General features: G+C 40.6%; 1 protein-coding gene across 3 annotated transcripts in view; it reads right to left on the reverse strand.

The window, feature by feature from the left end:
• nlgn4xa (neuroligin 4 X-linked a) overlaps positions 1–21,978 on the reverse strand; it is a 101,119-nt gene that overhangs the window by 57,921 nt on the left and 21,220 nt on the right. Inside the window, exons 1-2 of one of the 3 annotated variants that reach the window (XM_037091841.1) lie at positions 18,042–18,595; positions 10,231–10,293 (exon numbers count right to left, since the gene is read on the reverse strand). The exons of 1 other annotated variant lie outside the window; for it this stretch is intronic. In XM_037091841.1, the coding sequence (XP_036947736.1) occupies positions 10,231–10,293; positions 18,042–18,060 (82 nt within the window). In that variant the 5' untranslated portion in view covers positions 18,061–18,595. Of the gene's footprint in view, positions 1–10,230; positions 10,294–18,041; positions 18,596–21,978 lie in introns of those variants that run through there. One more of the 3 variants, XM_037091842.1, reaches the window with a different exon arrangement.

Below are 21,978 nucleotides of genomic sequence, written 5' to 3' on the forward strand. Positions count from 1 at the left end.
AACTACGCTTGATTTTATTTCTCTGAAAATCCATGCATGAGACCCTGGGTTTAATCTGGGCTGAGACCCGCCCTCCATCAAAGTTTCACCAAAACCTGCTTTGTGGTTTTCTGTCCAATCCTGCTGACAAACCAAGACGTAATGTCCTAGGTGGAGGAAATAACCGTTGAGGGTGACACATGACTCCCAGATTCTACTTTAGTCATACATCATTATTCCATACAAGCAGCAGCATACATTTTGTGACTTCGAGCACATAATTTGTCAAACAGTGGCTCGTCAACATTGCCAAGAAAGGAGTATGGACGATGTATAAAATAAGAAACATCATAAAAATACTGGAGGGGGGCTTTGAAGGGAAACTCTTTTCATGGTGGAGTGCTGAGGATGAGTTCAGGAGACTCACAGCCTGGGGAAAGAAGCTTCTCTATAGTCTGGTGGTATGGCAGCTTGTTTCCATACAGCAGGGTGCCTCTTAGTGTCCTCTGGGCTCTCTGGTGACACCTCACTTAATCAGAATCACTGACGGCAGACGGGCAGCGATGATGTTCTGGGTGGTTTTAATCATCTTCTGCAGAGCCTTCCATGGGTTTATTGCTAATTTCCTGTGTCATGATAATTCAGTGAAAAGCCTGTTTTCTGATACTGTTTCACTCTGTTGTTCACGCAAGCAAAACAATAACTGCATCAGTACAATAACGGAGTCAGGTCAAACTCATCATTCTGCCGCTGTTTGTCTCTGACATAATTAGTGTTTCCATTCACCAACTGTTTTCAATTTTCGCTATCTCTATGAAGCTGCCATCATTGGAATTCAACACGTTCCATTTAGTATTCGCTCAGGAATATGAACGTTGTTTGAAAGCGTCCCTCCACAGAGTCTGCCTGGATTTCTGGTGCCATAAAAAAAAAATCTAAAGAGCTCCGGTTTAATCTAATCTAATCTGAAGAGCTCCAGTCGGTGCCATGTAATTGGGTTTAAAAGGATGCCTGCTGCCCACACCAATTATTGGTTTCTCTTCCTGTTGCCACAGGCTGTGACGAGATGCTGTGACAGTATGTGACTGGAACGCTGGCTGTACTTCATATGTTGCACCTCAGCGGGCTTAGCAGAGAGCAGCACAGCCAGCCAGACAGACAGGGCGGCAGGCGGGCACAGGGCAGGAGGAGTGTATCATTCTCCTCCTTCGCAAAAGAAAACAGCGAGGCAGAGGAGTGGAAAGCAACCCACAAAGACAGGTTATTAATCTCCGCTGTGCTCTGAGTGGGCGCCTCAGCTTTACTAATGTGCCTGCGTCTCTTTCACAACTCCTCACCTGCGACCACGCAGGGGGTGGGTGGAGGGGTTCCAGACAGAGAACCTGAGGAGGAGCTGGGGTCAACATCCTGGACGGAACCAGACGGGGAGTCCCTCGGTTAAATACAGGCCCACTAATTACAGAGGCAGGACGGCAGGAGGGTGTCAATAAGCTCCTGTTTGTGATTCAGCTCTGCATTATGAAAGGCCCGGTGGAACAGTGTGGGCGGCGGAAACAACCTTGAAGAGGCAGATGCACATAAAACAAGAGCGGTGCCATTAAGTTGTCATAGTCTCTAACTGATACGCATCTGATGGTCACTGCGGGCCTCTGTGGGCTCAGACAAAACTATTCCGCTGGCTCTCCATCAAACAAACAGGCAAATTGACTGTTACTACCCGTCTCTTTTTGTGTAGTGCTGCGGTGGAGTCAGAAGTCAGGAGGGCGCGGGGGTGGGGGTGGGGGTGGGGGGGGACTCAGGGCCCTGGGATCCAACAGAAAGACGCCCTGCAGATTTAGAGCCGTGTTTTATGGCTGGGGAAGGAGAGGGTGGTCTCGGGGCACCGTGTCCCAATCCTGTCAGCGTGGAGTGCACTTAAAACTAAAGAAATCAAACTGCTTCAAGTGCTCCTCTCTCTCGCTGTCTTAATATCTGCGTGTCTCTCGCTCTCTGCGCTCTCTCGGGCCTGTGGAGCTTCCTGGGTGACTGTGCAGCGAGTTTGTCCCGGACATTCATCACTGCCACCCGGGCCGGGGGGATAATATATTCCTCCACTGGCTGCGCGGCGTGGCACACATTACTCATCTTTATACGGCTGAGGTGGGGGGGGAGGCAGGGGGCGGTGTTCAGGGGCGGGGGGAGCTTGTTCTAGGGGGTCTGTCTGAATTTTCCATTGCTTTCAGCATTTTCTACTGTTAGTGGGACGAATACAAATGGCAGTTAATGGATGCAACGTAAAGTGCGTCCCCCATCGCTGCCTCCGCCTCCACCACTATCACTGCCATCAACAGTGTCTGTCCCTGTATGCTCCCTGCAGACAGCAACCTACTTCCTGTTCAATACAGTCCTAGTGACACGCAAAAAAAAAAAAAAAAAAAAAAAAAAAAAATCTTTCCAGAGTCACACACAAGTTGTTATGCCAAAGCCAAACAAATCTGTCAGGAAGAGTGATACAATTAGTGAGAAACGGTTGTTGAGTATATTGTCAAAGAGCCAAACATTAAGAATGCGGCCACAGACCGCAGACCTTATACAGTAGTGAATTTTAATGTACTGAAAATGAGCAATTAATTTGATCCAGTATCAGCTAATTAAAAACGTATAATATATGATATAATGGGTCATATATAAGCCTGCATGCATAACAATTGTGCACGTACAGTATGATTATATAATGGACAATCCAAATTCATGCTATTTTCCAGTGATAAAAAGTTACCGTGATTCTTCCTATGATCTCAGCTGCTCATGGGCATGAAATGGTCATAACGTATGATGTTGATTATAGCACCATGTGCTATTGCAACATCCGCGCATAAGGATGCAGGAGTCATTTAACTGGCATTATAGCTGAAATATGCGCTGCCTATGGCAAAAAAAGTTATCATCACTGGAGAGGAAATCATGTTTTGGATGAATGCATTGGGCGTCATGGTAGCTCCTGGCTAATGTCTAGTTGCAGGGAAAGTAAAAGGACAAAACGGGAAAAAAAAAATAAATAAATAAAAAAAAAACATGAAATCAGAGACTGCTGTGCCCACAGAGACTTGTCTCCATCACAACATCTCCGATCGAGCTGTTGCACGACGGGTGAGCTGTGCAGAGAGCAGAACTACAGCTGGACGAGGCGAGGTGGACCTCTGTGTTTATAACATCGATGCTTGGTGCTCGCACGCAGTCACCATACTGCTGCTGCTGATTCCATACACCCCGCGGCAGATTCATATGATGCGTTACCTGTTTATGTATATTTGAATGTAATAAAACTTTATACATGTTCTGTAATTTCTGCCGCCTGAAGGAGTTTACAAACTTTAATTGTGTTATGTGTAATGAGGAATAAATTAGCTTTTGCCTTGTACCTTTATATAATTATTTGGGTATTAGAATTAATCAGAATTTTTTTATTCCAATCAAATATTGAAAACCTTGTTACCAAGCTGAAACTTAAACTAGGCTCTTTTATTGGGAGAAAAAAAAAAATCCTCTTTCTTGCTCCAGGCAAGGAAATGCTTGATTTCAGCAATGCTTTTAACATGATTGGTTTAATTGCTCTTTATGAATGCACCGACCAGTGTTTGGAGAAGTTGGACACAGTCTATCAACGTACCTTTGACTTTATTACTAGCTGTGGAAATCTAGCACACCACTGCAGTCTGTATGCTGCTGCCCCATCTCTGTGTACACATTGGGCGGTTTTCATATAAATCCCTCCTTGGGCTGTAAAAACTAAAATCAATATAGCCTGCGCTCTCACAATATTCTACAGACGTCAGTGCCCAGCGTTAGAACGGAATTAGGCAAAAACTGATTGTATATACTCTTCCCCTAATTCCTGGAGTAATATACAGGAGGAGATTTGATTACCATTTTAAAAGATTGTGATAAAAGTTCTCTCGGTTGATGTGATTGTTCTTAAATCTCCACAAAAATTGTTTTGCTTTTTTTTCCTTCTGATCTTGTACTGTGCTATATATTGTGTTCACTCATTTATAGTGCACAACAGTTGTGTGTTTTGTTTTTTTATTTGTTTATTTATTTATTTTTTGTTTATCTCAATGAGGTTTTGACCTGTTTAAATAAAGGATATACTGTATAAATTGGGAAAAATAATTCAATCATGGTGGAATGTTGAGGCTGATTTCAGAAGCCTGAGTAAAAAAAGCTTCCCTGTAGCAGTGGATACTTCTGTATCACTTGCCAAATGGCAGCAGGGAGTACAATTAATAATTACTACACATATTTGATCTTGCATTTTGTATTTCTGCCGCTTGCATCACAAGGCAAAATCTCTTATGTTTCAAGAGGCTTTCTTAAGTTTTAATCCTGACAGAAGTTTGCTTACTTGGCTCTAGACATTAAAACAAAAAGAAAAATTCACTAACAGCTGTTTAATCACGAGGACACTCATAGTGCTTCTGCAACCTGATACCGCACAGAAACATAATGCTCTCGCTCGCACTCATACGGGCAGCTTATCTCCCTCCCTTGCTCACACATAGACATGTTAACATGGCTCTATTGCTGTCCGTCTCTACCTCTCCAAGCCTCACATGCCACGTCTCTATATCTATCCTTATTGTGTCGATCAGTGTGTCAGTTAGTGTCAATCTCATATACATTAAAGTGAATACTTAAAAATGGACTTGCAATGCATATATTAGATATTTTCTCAATATTGCTAACAGATCATTGCCATGTTATAGACATTGTAAAAATATTACCATGTATTTCCCAGTACTTCCCACACATATTTTTCTATAATAATGTATAGCAGTGTATGCAAAAATATAGTGATCTATATCTAAAGTAGTCACTTTGAAGATACATATAATGAATGTGCATTTTCATTAACATAGGTAAGATATACACATATTTAATATAATATATATTATAGAAGCGAAATGACATTTTTTTGGTAGGTATTGTCATACATGTAGACTCCTTTCCACTACATACTGTCCATCAATACATGCTTATGGTTGGATGAGTCACACTCTGGATTTTCCTGCCAGCGGATACAGATTGTTATTGACCAGAAACGGGTGATTTGTTCAAGAAGTTCAAGTATCACGCTAACGTAACTAAACAAGGTAATTAATGTGACGTAAGTGATGCGTTTATGTAACGTGATCTGTACCACTTACCTAAATTACATTACGTAATGCATGTGACTGAACCTAGTTATTTTAACCTGAGTATGACAGTTGTCACATAGTTTAGATGCCTAAACCGAACCATTTTTTTTTCTGCCTAACCCTAACCAATCCATCACTGTTTGACAACTTTGAAAACAGTCCAAAAAGTTATATGTCTAAATATGCGAACTGTTTGTCAGCAAGCTTTATTTTGAAAGTCTAACTCTACAATGCACATTGCTAACTTGACCACGCAGCCATTCACATGCAAAACTGGTGCTAAAGGGGAAGCCACTGTATTTGTTCTCAGAGTGAGAACAAATTGGTACTTTATATGGCCACTTACCTGATTTTTGTATGGGCCACTACATCTATACTGAATATTGTACATGCAGCTTTGTAGTTGTGCCTTGAATGCACCCTTATCTCCTTTCCACAGTGTCTCTTTTCAAAGGAGCAAAGTAATTACAGTAAAATCTCAAAAAGCAATTCTAGTAATGCCCTTAACACTTCTTGTTCAGGGGACATAATTGAATAATTAGAATTGAGGGTATGTTTGATTCAAATGGAACTCTCAAGGCGAGCGCTTCTGACAAAAGCTCATTTAACAGTAAAGAGCAAACTTCCGGAAGAAGCGACTGAGCACAAGGTCTGAGAGAGGTTGTCTGCAGTGCTGCGAGGTTTCTCTGCAGCAGCCGCTGAGGTATAGGTGGAACCACAGGGGATCCACAGGAGTAATTCATTGCCACTGCAGATGTTCAAACAGTCAGAGTGCATCGATCCTGCGTTCTCTCCTCGAAACACAGGCAAGCCAAGGTAGTGCCTGAACACACTCTTTATCCAGACCTTTCACCATATCGGAGGCTTTGTTGAAATGTTTGTCTTTTTTCCTGTAGACTCGCGGTAGCACTGCACATCACCAAAAGCTGAAATGTACGTGTTTGCTTCTCTCATCTCTAGTCAGTAAAACGGTGCTAATAATGTCTGAGTAGGCTGTTTGCTTACATAATCAAATGCATTGGGTTTACTCCTCAAATTCCAAGGTGGATGTTGTCTATCTCCACAACAGCTGTGGGCAGATGGTGCGTTTTAATCGGTTTTAACAACACAGTACCATCTCCCAAAGATCTGGCCCCTGTAATTTGAGGTAAACTATACTACATCTGTTAGGTGCAAATCCAATATATGAAGGTATTTACGAACCGGCGTTATGAAACCCCAGAGGAAATTCAAGCTTTTAGAGGACCAGGGCCAAGCAAGACTAAATAAATTACAGTTTCCAAAAGAAAATGAGAGGGTATCACTTCATAAATTCAATTTGGAGATCATTCTCCTGTGAGGAGGAAATTTCAGCTTGCATTAAAGAAGTCTGCTTCTCCCATTTATTGCGGCCATCGTATATAATGGTTAGACGAGGGGTGTTCAGTTGGTTGTAATTGGCAAACCTCTTTAGTGCATTTTCATTTTGGAGATCAAGGTCTTGCTTTGAGGGCACTTTGTACACAGGAGGAGCCAGGCAGCAAACCAGCAAGCCTGGGGATTTAAGAGGTTTACATGTAAACATGATTTCACCTGTCATGAGTGGTACTGTCACAGCCCAGGTGCCAGGATAAATGTTAGCAGTTAACATTTCACTGTGTTTTGGCAGCCAAAACAGGTATTCCAAGCCAAAACAAGTGGTTTCTGGCCAAAAGACCATACTGCATTGTCCCAACACATACTACAGAATCAAACCTGTAGAAATGCAAAATTGTAACATAAAGAAACGGAAAATTTCAACTGCCAGAATTCGCTGCCTAAAAACAAATAGAGGTCATAATGAGCTGCATTCACAGTCGACCTATGTGGTCATTTTTTTCTGATGACGACCGGCTGAATTCTACAAAACTAATTGGATCACATTTCGCTGTCAATCACCTGCTATTTCAGATCCTGCCATTCCCTTAACCATTCTCATAACCCCTGTGTTTCCCGTCACCTGTCCCCACCTGCTCATCAGCACATTTGTTCCCACTTCCCTTTCGCTTTGCGGTATACAATAAATACCAGCCCATCGTTATTTATTCTTGGTCGGATTTTCCAATGAGTATGCCAATTACGTTATGGCTTTCATCTCTGTTTGCCTGATCCTTGTTTATCTGTAACCTTGCTTGCCTCTTGGACCGTCTGCCCTCCACATTTTTTCATCTTCCAAGTCTGCCTGCTATTGATCTGCCTGTTTCTGACGGCATGTAAAGCCGAACTTCTAACTCTACCTGCCGGATCTGTTAGTTGTGCATAGGTTTGCGCTGACTGCCCATAAAGCTTTATTGTTGTCTGAAAACCATTAAAAACACATCAGCGAGCCACACTGTTCCACTACGTGACTGTTCCTTCATTACCATGAACCCCCACACACACGCTGCAGTTTATTTTGATTCAATCCCACATACAACGTCCCGCTGCCAGAAAAACTCACTAGAGCACCAAATGTGGATTAATTTGCTGCTGAAAATAGTCCCCAACAAATGTAATATGTAAAGTAAATGTAAATGTAATAGCACAGGGCAAAGCCTTTTCACTCAATTTGGGCTCAGACTTTGCATTTAATTAGCATCTGATCTGCCAGCGCAGAGACTCATTACACCGGCATCGTTGTGCAGGTGGAGCAATCGGAGCAGGTCGGTGGAGGATTTATCTGAGATCACCTCGCTCAGAACAGGAGAGATAATGTGATGCTGCATAACAATAAAGCAGAGGCATTTACGTCACTTGAGAATAAAAATGTGTTTTACTCATTAAATTATAACATAGACAACTCTGTAAACCTACGCTAATGCAAGTCAGAAGGTAAATCTAGCCAGATGCACATACACATCATTAGCATATCCTCTTTTAAATGTTTAAAGTTAATTAATAACAAGACTCCCTGAGCTCCCTGTCTCCTCTTCGATAGCTGTTATATTGTCTTCCCTTTAATTCATTTTTAAACTTTTTGCAAATTATATGAACCTTGATTAATTCACCAAATCAGCATTTACCAACATCTGCTGTATTGTCTTTACTCTCACTTTATCATATCTTGGCTTGTAATTGATGGGGTTGAGGAGTGCTGCGCACAGATCACCAATCTACACCAGCTGATCACTGACAGGCCTACTGCCAGGTAAAACACAGCAACACTGATCTTCTTACTTCTCTTCTTGATCAACACATCTGCACTTCGACTGGGCCTGTATTTGATTTGACCCTAAACTGGTTTGCAGTGAACTGACCAGGTTATCAGCGTGCTGATAATCACCAACTTAAGTCAATTTTGGTAATTTATGTAGTTATTTATATCATATTTGTTTGTTGTTTGTTTGTTTGTTTGTGTGTTTGTTCCACACTCAGCCATAACCAGCCTGCAATGTTGTTGGGAATGAAATTAACTAATCAACTGAGTAACGTTTTAAATAATGTTCTGATTGAAAATGCCTATATCAAAATAAACTGAAATCTTAGTTACCCGTAGCTATTTAACATAATTTAAGCTCATCAGATCTAGGATCTTCGTCGAGCTGTACTCACTCAAAGATAGCCACCACCCTAAATACCCCTGATTTTTTTTTCCCCATTGTGATCCATGTGTTATTCCCTGAGAAAATAACAACAATGTCAAACCTTTACTTTCATACCTTCATTAATTGTTATTATTTACTTAATAATAATAATAATAATAATAATAATGATTATTATCATTATTATTATTATTATTATTATTATTATTATTATTAGTAGTAGTAGTAGTAGTAGTAGTAGTAGTATTTGTAGTTAATATTATTATTTCACTCATTTCATTTTCATGTACCTCCATACTCATGTATAATGGAAAGCAGTCACTGAGCGTGCAGAGCATATTAGGAGCCATAGATGACTAATTTATTTGTAATTTCCTTACTTGGATGAATTGGATGATGGAGTCGAGGTGGAGAGTTGCAGCACTCCTTGCATAAAACGCATTAATGGCAGCAGAGCTCATACACAGAATGTGTCTATCATAAGGTAAAATGAGTTTGGCGAGCCAGTGAATTCACATTTTTTGATTTGATTTGTTCTTGTCATTATTTATGATTATATCTAACCATAAGTAAAATCCATTCTGCCGGTGCAGTGACCTATCACTGTCGTATATTTGTGTTATATGAACAATCCAATAGAGATATCTGTTTTAAAGACTGGTTTCTGGTCCATCCACAGCACACAGAGCTGCCCGGCTAATGCTTACTCGTGTAGAAGAATGCATGTTGAGGATTATGTCAAATATCACTCTCTCGGGCAACATCCGTAAAAACTGAACAACTGGCTATAATAATGGGATTCAGAAATGTCACTGCTTTTCCCGGCACTTGCATGTCTCTCCGCCAGAAGACAAATGGTGCCCTTTAACTGAAACGTCTCCTATGGCTTTTTCACCTCCAGTCATCTGCCAGTCCCCACAGATTACCCAACACAGTCAAGAAAAACTGCGGCACCATTTGGTTATTTTCATGCAGAGAAACGAGGTGTTAATAGGAAAAAAAAAAAAAAAAAAAAAAAAAAGTGGCAGAGATTTTTCTCTTTCTCCAAGCCGCTGATGAGCAAATTTCTACTGTCAAAACAACATGGGTTAGTGCTCATGCTTCACCGAGCAATGGGAGAAGAAAAAAAAAAAAAAAAAAGGAAATGTAGAAAGGGAGGAGAGGGGCATGATCGCTTTATAAAAATTTAATTCATCAGAGGAGGCAAAATGACATGCAGAGCTGAATTCAGATCACGTCTGAGTCAGCAGCGACAGGTGAGATAAGGATTACTGGGACCTCCTTCCTGTTTAGAGGTGCCCTCTCACCTCAGGGAAGATCCTCTGATTTACATGACTCCAAAGAGGAAAGAGGTTGGATACAAAAAATGGGGAGCTGAGACGAGTGCACTCAGATGCACCTCAAAGGGGTAAAAAAAAAAGAGAGGGAGGTCAAAAGAAACTGATTCAAAAAGAAGTCTGCAGGTTTGCTGTCATGCACAAGTGTCAGGCTTTTATTTTGTTGGTCAAAAAGGGGGAAAAAAGAGAGAAAAATACCTTCATCACCGCCACCATCATTACTGTTGAAATCTGCGCCTTGCGCCTTGTTTGAGTTGGCCCCTGGTGTTGAGGAGAAAAGTAGAGTAAGGGGAGACATTTAAAAAGAAAAAAATTGAGAAAAAAAGAAAAAAAAAACTTTTTTTTTCCAGCAAAAAGAAAAAAAAAATCTGATTTTAAAAATGCATGAAAAAGGTTAGGGGGTGGGTGCTGTGTGAGGAAAAACAGATTCATTGTGAGCAGAAAAAAGCTTGTGGTGTGATGAAGTCTTTCACTAACAAGGAGCAAAACAGCAGCCCAGTAGGGCCAAAACAGCAATTTGTGACCAAACAGTTCCATCAGCTGAAACAAATCTGCCACACTGGTGTGATACACACTCTCATTAACTGTACAATCAGTGTGCAGCATCAAAGCAAGCCCATCACTCAGACATGAAGAGCTCATGTTTCTCAGGGATGTGATGATCGCTCAAAGCATGGTCTGTGAGTTGAAAGACATTAAAAAAAAAAAAAAAAAGCAATGTTCTCAGGTCAGACCCATTACTGTCAGATGTGACAGTCATATTCCTGACAGCTGCGTAATTAACACACAAACATGAGACTGACATAAATCTTCTCACCAGATGCTTGTCAACACTGCATCTCGGCCTCTTGGCTGACATGCTGCCAAAATCAAGTACATATTGTATTTCAAAGATGAACAGTGTTATTATTATGTTTGTATTCAAATAATATAATATTCCCTTTCTTATATAACTCCTGTAAACTAGTATGAATGAGTCCTAGCCACTAACTATTAACTAGTATCAACATTTTAAGTCCAAATTCCCCAAATTCTTCTTACAGTTAATTGTTGTTTCGGATAACATGCTTATTCACTTCCTTGCCATGAGGTATAGTGATAACACCAACGTCATGTCTGTGCAGTTAATATGAAGACACAATAAGAAGATGGTTAGCTTAGCTTAGCCTCGCTCTCATTTACAAATTAGGTCCCAATCAGACAGGGAGAGGCGCACTACTGTTTTTGTTGAAGCGCAACAGTTTAAAAAAAAAAACTTTTAAAATTGTTCTGTCATAGTTTTATATAATTCATATTTTATAGCAGTACAAAAGAATATTTCCAAAAAAGTAAAAAAAAAAAAAAAAAGAATAAATAAATGAAGCAATGAAAAAATAAATCAGTCAAATCAAATAAAAGGAGCACATCACAACACTTTAAGCCACTGGTTCCCTAATGGGTGCTGCTGCACACTGGGGTGCCTTAAGCACAATTCTATTTGAACATTTTTAATAATGTTTCATCAACTAAAGGCTCACATTTGTTGGTTGTCAAGGCAACACAATGTTATTTTCTATTTTCTGGCTAGGAAGTTTTTCAGGAGCTCAGTAGTAAGAAAAATATATATGTACATATATTTATATATATAAAAAATGACAAACTGAGCTCAAAGAAATCTGCCAACAAACACCACAAAGCTCAACACAGTCTAACAGGAATGAATCTGAGCCCTTCAACCAATCTAAAATCAAAGTCAACAGCACTGGCACTACTGTACTGTGTGTTCCCAGCATCATACTGTATGTGATGGGGCTTACTTATCTCTGGTATACATGAAAAAGGAGATCAGACTCACATTGTTGTCTTTCTCAACATTAACACCATGGCTCCATAAAAGTGCCTGAAACCTTTTGCTTGTTTTGTTTTGATTCTATATGCATGCCTTGAATATAAAATGTTGTAAAATGTAATGTTAATAAAGGCTCAGGTGTCTTTTGGTCTAAAAAAGGAAATAAAAAGTAGTTGTCACAGGGTCTATTTTGATCTTTTGATTCTTGAATATATGCTCCTGCAGATTTGTTTTTCTTTTGTCGATACACTGTTAAATTAGAGGCAGAATTCACAGATGCAGAACCAGGACAAATCAAACCATATCCATTTGGATGAAGAAACACCGTTAAAGTGAAGGGAGAAATGTGATTTTGGTGGTGATCTGTTGTTACAGCATATTTGCTGTACAACACACACATTGCTGTCTGTACAAATACAATTCTGATCGGGCTGGAAGCATGAACTGTTGTGTCTGATCTGACAAGGGCATATCACTCATGTCAGATCAGAGAAAAAAACGCAGTTACTGCTAATATAAAATCATATAATTATTTAAGTATAAGCTGGTTTCAGTTATAGATGTTGATCAAAATATTGAGTGGTAGGGTTGGCGTGTGGTATAAGTGTATTCTAGGAACTCTATCATGGTCTCCAACCCAGAGAGGTGTTTGGATGTTAAACATGAGGTGATGGACATTAGTTGTAGATACAACTCCTGTGATTGGAGCTCTCTTTGTCAGCTGGTGGCTTGCCAAATAAACATGAACAGCAGCAAACAAGCTTTACTAACAGCAACATTTGAAACACAAAAGCTCTCAAAAATATCATCTATTTAGGTCTTTCAGTCTTGATCTTGTCAGATGGCACTGATCTGTTGGACAGGAATGGGCAGCAGGCAGCAGTGTTAGCTTATAATATGGGAGCATATTCAGTTATAAAGCAGTGTGATATTAGCTCAGGCTCCACTTCAATCCACTGTCTTTTCAGATAAATAGCTGTACCTGTTGTAAATAATGAAAAGAAATCTTTTCATGCTGAGCTCCCAGCTCTTCTACTGATCACCAACAGCTGCTGGGAGATATCCAACCCAATGGCCGCAATAACTGCTACTACTGCTAACATTATATCTCGGTGACTGGGCTGGAAATCTGCAATGTACAGGATTCAAAGCCTTCTGTACAATATCCACTTGGTTAGTGTCTTTATAAGATCCTTTTCACAACTGATTCAAATTGAGTTTTGATTCATTTATCTCTTTGTTTTCATCACAGCTATGCTACTGTTAGGCCACTGCATCTGGCTTCGTAAAGATCGACAAATCATTGGTTTTATGCACTGACAACTGCCATTTACATTTAAGAAATCCCCTTTAAAAAAGATAGCGACATGTTTTTTAAACAGAGCCAGACTAGCTGTTTCCCCTTGATTCCAGCGGTTGTGCTAAGCTAGGCTAACTGCATCCTGACCTCAGCTCTGAGTTTAACATGCAGACATGACACTGATATCAATCTTCTAGAACAAAAGTCTTTTTTTTTTCACAAACTCATGATCTGTAAGCTGTGGTTACAGAGTTACAAAACCTCACCAGTGAGCTCAATGGGAATGTAATAATTTTTGATAATATTACTGGCCGCTAATACAAAACTATGGAGTGTATCTTTAAAATGGGAGGTATAATATGGGTTTATTGCTGCAAGAGCTGATGCACTGTAATAAACCAAAGCAGGCATGATATAAATGAGTGATTTTGCTTTAAAAAAAAAAAAAAAACAAGGCTTATTATCCATGCTGCCCAATAGTCCTTGAACTCTTACACTGTTCAGAATGTATCATCTGCTCATCTCATTGTGCTCCCACCTCCATGATGTGTGCTGTAGCATTCACTGATCAGCAAATGGTGGAGAATAGGTCTCAACAGGCACATAATGTGGCAGCATAGCTGGGATGGTGGAGTGTTTGCACAATATAGCTGCTCGCTGAGAGAGAAAGCTGCACAAATACGGGCTAGTGCCATGTCAGTGTAACCTGGCCAGGCGTGAACAACCACATCTGTTCAGGCTGTTCTTGCGCACACACCTACACACGCAGGCGCGCGCACACACACACACACACACACACACACACACAAAGACACATAACACAACATATGCCAGCCTCAGTGAATAAGAAATAAGAAAGAAAACACAAATAAAGATGTATATGTACGACCTCCATTTCATGAAATGAATATTTCACAGCTGCTTTATGCACTCAGAAAAGTAAAATGTAAAGTATGTGGCTGTCGTGAGCTTGGATGCTGATTATACAATCACCTTTGCTGTATTTGTTAATATAAAATGTATTGATTGTAATGAATCAGCTGAGAGATGTGATTTAGATGCGATGGGAGTGAATTAAACATGTGGCTGACTTTATGGCCAGCGTGACGACAGTTGATCAGCGTGCAAAGCTCAGCAAATTCAAATGAAGTTTGCAGTGAGTACAAGTGCAAAGTTATAAATGCAATGGCCCTGAAGAGACCAATAGAGTTATTATGATTTATTCATGTATTAATTTATTATTCTTATATACAGTCTAACTTGTAAAAAAAAAAAAAAAAACTTAGATGAAACGTATCCACCTTCTTCCTAGCCCCCATGACTGAGCCAACTTTTTCCAAATAACACTGATTATGAAGTTAGCATATTACAGAAATTGTGACAGACAGTAATTCACTTATGTTACATGACGCTGAGTTACATCATTTTAAGTAAACGTAACCCTAACCCTATGTAACAAGACTGAATGTGGTTATTTCAACCCAAAGCACAATCTTTTCCTAAACCTAACCGAGACGTTTTGGTGCTTGGTGAAGGTGATTACACTCAAATGAAAACATACATTTAAAATAAATACTCTGCAGTCAAGCCTCTAATAAAACATACTGAGAAATGTCCAGAATAAAGCTTGCTGACAAACCGAACCTGCTTGGGTATATTTAGAAAAAGGACATGTTTTGGATTAAAATAAATAAAATAAGTGATATAACTTTGTGTACTACTGCAGTAGATTGACACTTCAAGGATCGCTGCAATGCAAGAGGCGTGACAGTGGGCTGGAATGATATACGTGGATTTTGACTTACAGTGTGCAAACTAAAGCCACAGAAGAAAAACAAATAGGTAGTTAGAAGAATGCTAGTGTGGTGAGCGTGACTGCTGCTGACAGCAAATCAACTGACAGTAGGGAAACACAGCCTTTGAGAAAAATGGGCAAGAAAATAAATGACATTACGCACATATTGATAGACTAATGGTATGTTTTTGAGCCAAAGTAAAGAAAAAAATGGCCACAGAGGAACAATGACTGTATTATGTGTGCTGACAGCCGCCACACTGAAAACAAGCTCCTCAAGAGAAACAGAATCGAAGAAGTGTCTCAGCTGTTTTCCATCTTTGATATGTGTCATTCCGCGTCACGCGACATCCTGTATTTTTCCAGGGCTACCTTGAAGACAGCCTGATGGCAACCAAGCGCTGCATGTCACAAGATTACAGATTCAAATGTCACATCCTGGCTGTTGTTATATCTGTTGCTTTTGACGCAACATTAGGCCAACTGAGAGACGGGTGGGGAGGGGGGGATTCATGAAACAGATACTACCTCGCCATCGCTCTGCTGCGTCGTGACTCAGACTGAAGTCCTACAGCCGCTCCCTGCATTATATTCCTGTCACAAGCCCCCGTGCAATGAAAGAGAAAATGGCAGCTGCATTCAAAGGCACTTTGAACACTTGACGGCCACTTAGTGCTGAAAAAAAGAGGGCCACAAGATCACAGCTCTGGTAATAGCAACATTCTTAGATTAAACAGTAAGCACTGGGATAAGGCGCGTCATGACGGAGTCTGTTTTTCCAAGTTTGACAATATTTTTCTTGGGCATTTTGTTGAAAGTACCTAAAACGTAGTGTCATAATTAACAAGTAACTCTACAGTTACATTTTAACTAGGGTAACTAGTAATATGCAATATCTTACATTTTGAAAGGAACATCGCCAACACCACAAAGAGCATCGTGCCTCACTACTTTACTTTCCACCACTGTCCAACTGTCGGTGGCTTTTTTGGGAGACGTGACAATTACGCATATTTCTGTAAAGCCAAACCTCATTTTAGAAAAAAACCCTACTTATGAAATTTGTTCAGAGAATATATCTTAAATACATTATATACACAAAACAAACAATTAAAGCCCTCGAAAGGCGAGTTGGCTCCATTATTAGATCAACTGTAAAAGTGGTCCCACGCATAAACATGAAACTTGCCATCAGCAGCAGAAAACTAGTGTCTGCATAATCATCTTATTCCAGACAATCGCCGACACGTCTGGGATTATCAAAAACATCAGCAGAGCCTCTAACACATCTAAAGCGAACATAAAAGTGTGTGAGACTGGAGGATCGGCCGTGAGGAAGTCAGCATATTATTTTAGCTCGACCCAGCATGCACCTGTTGGTTGTGCAGCACTGTGCGTGAGTTGGTTTTGGGCCATTTAGTATGCTAACTGGGTGGTGTATCAGTGCATCAGCGATGATTAACCACTTTTCTGTCATGCTGAGACCCAATTATGCTAATCTCGACCATAGCCGATAATGACACGGACGTTACTTGAAAATGATTCAAGGACGAAAATATACGCAAAAAATGTGAATAAATTTCATGAATTAATTCCATTCCTATTTATTTGACAAATCAGACAAACAGGCAGAATGCTCATCTCAAGGCCCAAAGGTGCTGGCTCTGTGCAACTGTGCATGAAAACGTCCCATTAACTCTGTAAGCAGTGGTGGTTCTAAATAAAGGGTATAGTCCATGTCTAGTCTAGCCTAACACAGTAGTTTCTTTTTAATCTGGACTCCACTGTGTTGCTGTTTATTTATTTTTTCACATGCTTCATTGTGTGTGCTATAGATATATTATTTGTAAAAAAAATAAATAAATAAATAAAAGCTCTAAAATACAACCTGGCCCCAGGACAGTCACAGTGAGGCACTTGATTAAACAACTCTGTTTAAAAACCAGGTTTTCACCCGGGGTCCTTCCTTTCACCTTACTGTTGATAAGTCCTGCATTAATCTACAGTGCATCTATTTATGTGAAACTAATTGACGCTGCACAAAAAGCACAGAAATGTATGTTCCATTTGGGAGCTTGGAATAAATCTCTGCTGCTGCTGCTGAAACCCTTTTTTTTTTTTTTTTTTTTTTACTGCAGCTGAATCTCAAGTCTGGAATATTTAAAATGCCTAAATCAAACCAAATCAAATAAAGACATAAAATGGACTGTATTTCATTTCCTCATCCCTCCCTCCTTCCCCTCTTCCTGTGTCATTCTTTCCATCATTTTTTCTTTTTTCATTTATCCCTTCCCTCCTTCTTTCATTTCATCCTTCCTTCCTTTCTTCCTACATTCCTTTTCTTGTATGCGATGACTGTCATAATTGCAATTAAAGCTCTGGCATGACATTTTCATGTCACAGTGAAATCACATCCAGCCTCGTTGTGAAGACAGAGCGATGCGGTCCGTGCCAGAGGAGAAAACAATTATCTGTCCAATCGCGGCTCGGGGGGGCGGGGCTCAGCGTTGCTTGGAGTTACAAACAGCCACTCAAATGAAAACACTTTCCTGTGGGGTAGCCAGCTGGATGGACAGGAGGGAAGCTTTACAAACAGACGCTCAGCGGGATCATCTTGGCACAATAATTGGAAAATGGTGACAGCTCGAAAGTGTTAGCGGGCATTAGCTAATAGAAAGGCTGTATGTTGGTGCTGCCATCGGCTCATGTCAGCAAGAGAAGCGCGTCATGGACAGGGAAACGTCACCTGACTTTATAGACACATGAGGAGAGATAATAACTGCATTTCTATTTTCAGGCGAACTAATCCTTTAAAGAGAAAAAAAAAAGCTATGTATGTCATATTATCATAAACCTTGATTAGAATTTGATGATAGTATTGACAGTAAATGTGTATTTGAAACAGAAATGTGTTACATTTGTTTTAATACTGGCGTTATAAATCTTAAGTGCTCCAGTGTTATGCAAGTGTTTAAAGCAGCTGATATCACTGTGTGAAAGTATAAGAAGGTGAAAAAAAGCAAAGTAAAATGCAGCTTAAGTATTAGCAGCAAAATCTAGAAAAATAATAGAAACTAGAAACTCACAAAGCTGATCTGGGTCCATTTGATTTCCACATCAGTGCAGGCGGTTTGTGCCTGAGTGTAGCACAGACACTGGACTGTAGGCCACAGCAAATAAAGGGGAAGTGCTGACTTTACGCCCTACAAAATTACATAATCACTTGATGTGTTTGGCATCAAGACGCAAGTAAATAAAACTGAGCTGCAGTGGCTCGGGGGAAAAAAAAAAAAAAAAATGCAGTCTTACAGCCATTCTCTCTCTCTCTCTCTCTCTGTTTACCTCAGCTTACCTGACTTTATCTTTGCCCTATAAAATCTTCGCAAAGAGTATTTTAATTTAAGGGGAACAGCTTGCTCCGCCGCTGCACAAAAAAAGCTGAAAAATGTCTTTTGGTTTGGGCGCTTGGAATAAATCAGGGCTTGCTGCCGCTGCTGAAACATTAAGCCGTCGGCCGTGCCTGTGGAAGGGCATATGAAGGGAACAGGCGGCTTTAACACTGCGCTGGGTTTTACATCTGAGTTGAGTGTCGAGCAGTAAAACAGACAGTAATGCGGTAGATGTCGACAATTAAAAAATGGAGACGAGGCAGCCGAGGCATTGTCTCACCCTCAGAGAAAGCCCCCCCACCCCACCCACCCGAGGAAACGTCTTCACTCTGATTAATTCACTATGTAGCTGCGTGCCTCGTCCCCAGTCGGTCTACTGCAGAGGCTGATAAAGCCAGCTTTGCTGCCTTCACACTCACACAGGCGCTATCCCAACTAGCCTCTCTTTCTCTTCTCCTTCCACACTCCATCTGTATCCTCATAGCCTCTTTCTCTCTTGGGGCATTTCAGCCGCAGACAGCCAGCACCTTGTCTGCTCGGCCAACGGATTCAGACAAGATGACAATGGAGACATTTGGGCATGCTCAGTGCCGGCCATGGGAGGAAGCCGTGGATTTCCTCTTTCAACTCCAAATCAGATGACAAAAGAATAGGCGTCGCTTAATCTGTCAACCCACTTGAGGTGCAGTAAAACTATAAATCCCTCCCTGATCCTCGGCTGGCAGGATATTTTGACATTACACCGGATTTATGAAAAGGCCAACTCAGGGGATATAAAGATGATGGGCAGCGAGGGGAGCTCTAACTGGGATAGACATGTCACTCCCCGCTGAGCTCATACTGTACAGACACATTAGTGTAATTCTTTTCTCTCTCACTCTCCTCACAGCTTTTTTTTTTTTCCCCTCTAATTGCACTAATGAGAAGTAATGCGATAAAGAAAATTAGACTGCTCGAATACTTTTATCTCCGTCTGAAAAATTGATCCAACCGGTTCGTTCACCAGACTGCAGATGTTAAACAAGCCCCGCATTTTCTGTTGTGCGTGGATGAAAACTTCATAACTCCTTTGGGTGGTTTACACAAACAGTCTGAAGTCACAGCGGTGTGTTTTTCTACAGGTTCACCTCATCTCGAAGCACACGCTGGCTCCCATTGCTTTCAAAAATCCATTAAAAATAGCTTAGAGACATAGTGCTGCCTGGACTAATGCAGTGCATCATGTTTCACAATGCCTGCTCTGATGAAAACCTTTCAAAGCCCTGTTGGATAAATGGATAAAGTCTGAGTTGCTGAGCTGAACAGCAGCGCATTTTGAATTTTTTTTTTTTTTTTTTTTTTTTCAAACCTTGAAACTGGCTTTCAGGACACACTGTTTTGCAGGTAATAAAAATCCTATACTGCAAATAGCCGATGAATATCAATAAGTCAACTGACAGAGAATTTATCTCTAACTTTTTGATCATTGTCTTATTATGCAAGTGTAATCTGTGGTTATTGGCCAAAGTTCAAAGGTGGCTCCAAAAACAGAGCAGGAAGCATATCACCCTGATTAACCAACCACTTCTGCTCTTTGCTAGCTATTCTCGGCTTTAGCTAGTCACCTTTAGCTATCAAGCTCATGCTTCAGTTAGCTCTGGAGCTAGTGGGCCCTAGAGTTTGTCTGGACCGGGCTAAATGAGGCAGTTGCGCTTGTCTTAGTTCAGTAATCGAGAAACTTGAATACAGACAGAGTTTGTTGTATTTACTGCTTTGGACAATTGAAGTCAGAGTATTTCATTTCAAGACATTTTTGTGAGTTAGCTAGCTAGCTGAAACTACAGTCAGACTCTCCCTTCTTGCTGGTACAAAGTGGTATTCAGAGACAGGACAGGCGAGTGTTAGCGACTTAGAATGCTAACTTAAGTAGACATCCCTGAAACACAGTTTTTTTTTTGTTTTTTTGTTTTTTTTTCACATTTCTGGCCTTATCTTACAAATTGCCCCTCAGTAAACTGAATATCTTTGTGCTTTTGGTTGACCCTTGGGGCTTTAGGAAGAAACTCTAACCCTAATGTGTTCACACCTCAATATGAAAAATGAGGTGAACAGGATCTAATACGCATACAGTAGCATTTTATTGGAATTAACTAAAAAGCATGTAAACAAATAAACACTTACTTGCTGTGAACTTTAGCTGGTATTAGCTAGCTAGCTCACTTAACCGTGCAGCTAGCCGACTCTCCCCAAGCCAGACACAGAGTTTTGCTCTTTACAGCCACAGCAGTGAAGCGTTGGACCACTGGGAGGAGGTTTGCAGCCACAGAGTGTGTTGCTGGAATGGGCAAAATAACTGCAGCTGGTTGAGCAGGAAACGGAGCTGAGCTCAAGAGCCTCTATGGACATCACGACAGAGGAAAAGTGACTGACTACGAGGCTGGAAAGCGAATCGACATGAACAGGGAAATTTCAGTACAAATTAATAGAGACGCTGCATTAAACATCTCTGTCCAAAAAACCCAGTGCCCTAGCACTGATGCACAGTCCATAACAGACATAACTGAAGATACCCTTTACTGGTGTGGGCTTGATATTATGTAGATTAGGGGGCAGACTTAAGACAGTGAAGATGCCAGGAGCGGCTAGAAAGAAGTGAGGATAAAACCTGAAAGCCAATTCAACATGCTGTCTGAACCACAACTCAACTTGATATGCCAGAGGTCACAACACAGGCTCCAATGGTAAGGGGGGCATGACATCCAAGGCATGATGTCCTCCTCATTAAAAAGACACACTGGACATCTTTGAAAAAAGTATCTAACGCCCCCTGAACCCACTCTAGAAAAGGTCCCTACGGTTTGATTTATGCTATAACTTTGTATAATAAATAAAGAAAATGATGCTGGCACTGATTTCCTCTACTTGAAATAGATACATTACACAAAAGGCAAAGAAAATCCATGTCAATGATTCTGGTCATACACAGTCATACTGACCACAGTGAATTTCTATCATTTACTGTAGCACTGAGACATCAGCAGCCTCACTGTGCTGTGCAGCCACCTGTCACTTTTGTCCTGGATCTATGATATCCTCTTAACTATATACAATACACTCAATTCTCTGCCATATTTATAGCCTATATACTATATAGAGTGGTGTCACCCTCATGATTAAAGTGACAGGAAATTACAGGTAGTCACAGAAGAGTAGTGTGTCTACTGTCTTAACAGTTAAGACGATGGTCTAATCTCAATACTAGTGCTGTTGCTTGGTAAAATAAACCTAGGGGACCTATCTATTTGTATGCCTTGGACACATTCACTCTTCGTTTTCATTCTTTCAAGCCTTGTAAAAAAAAAACATTGACCGATTGGCAGCATTCATTCAACGCCCCGTTTTCAGTTGAACCTTTTTATCCGCCTGCTGGAGGACCACAACAGAAAAAAAAAAAGAAATCAGTTCCTACTGTTTTGAAACTAAAAGTCTTGTGACGAGCGCCATTTCTGTTGTTGTCCAAAGCAGCTGGCTAGACTAAGATTAAAAGGATTTTGACGTGAAAAAGTTCACAATTACGTCATGCAAAGCTGGATGCCCCCCCCTCTTCAAAACTCAGTGCAGTTATAACAAATGGACATGTACAGCTGTCCATATT

Source organism: Acanthopagrus latus, chromosome 24, assembly GCF_904848185.1.
Source record: "Acanthopagrus latus isolate v.2019 chromosome 24, fAcaLat1.1, whole genome shotgun sequence".
Classification (NCBI taxonomy): Eukaryota; Metazoa; Chordata; class Actinopteri; order Spariformes; family Sparidae; genus Acanthopagrus; species Acanthopagrus latus.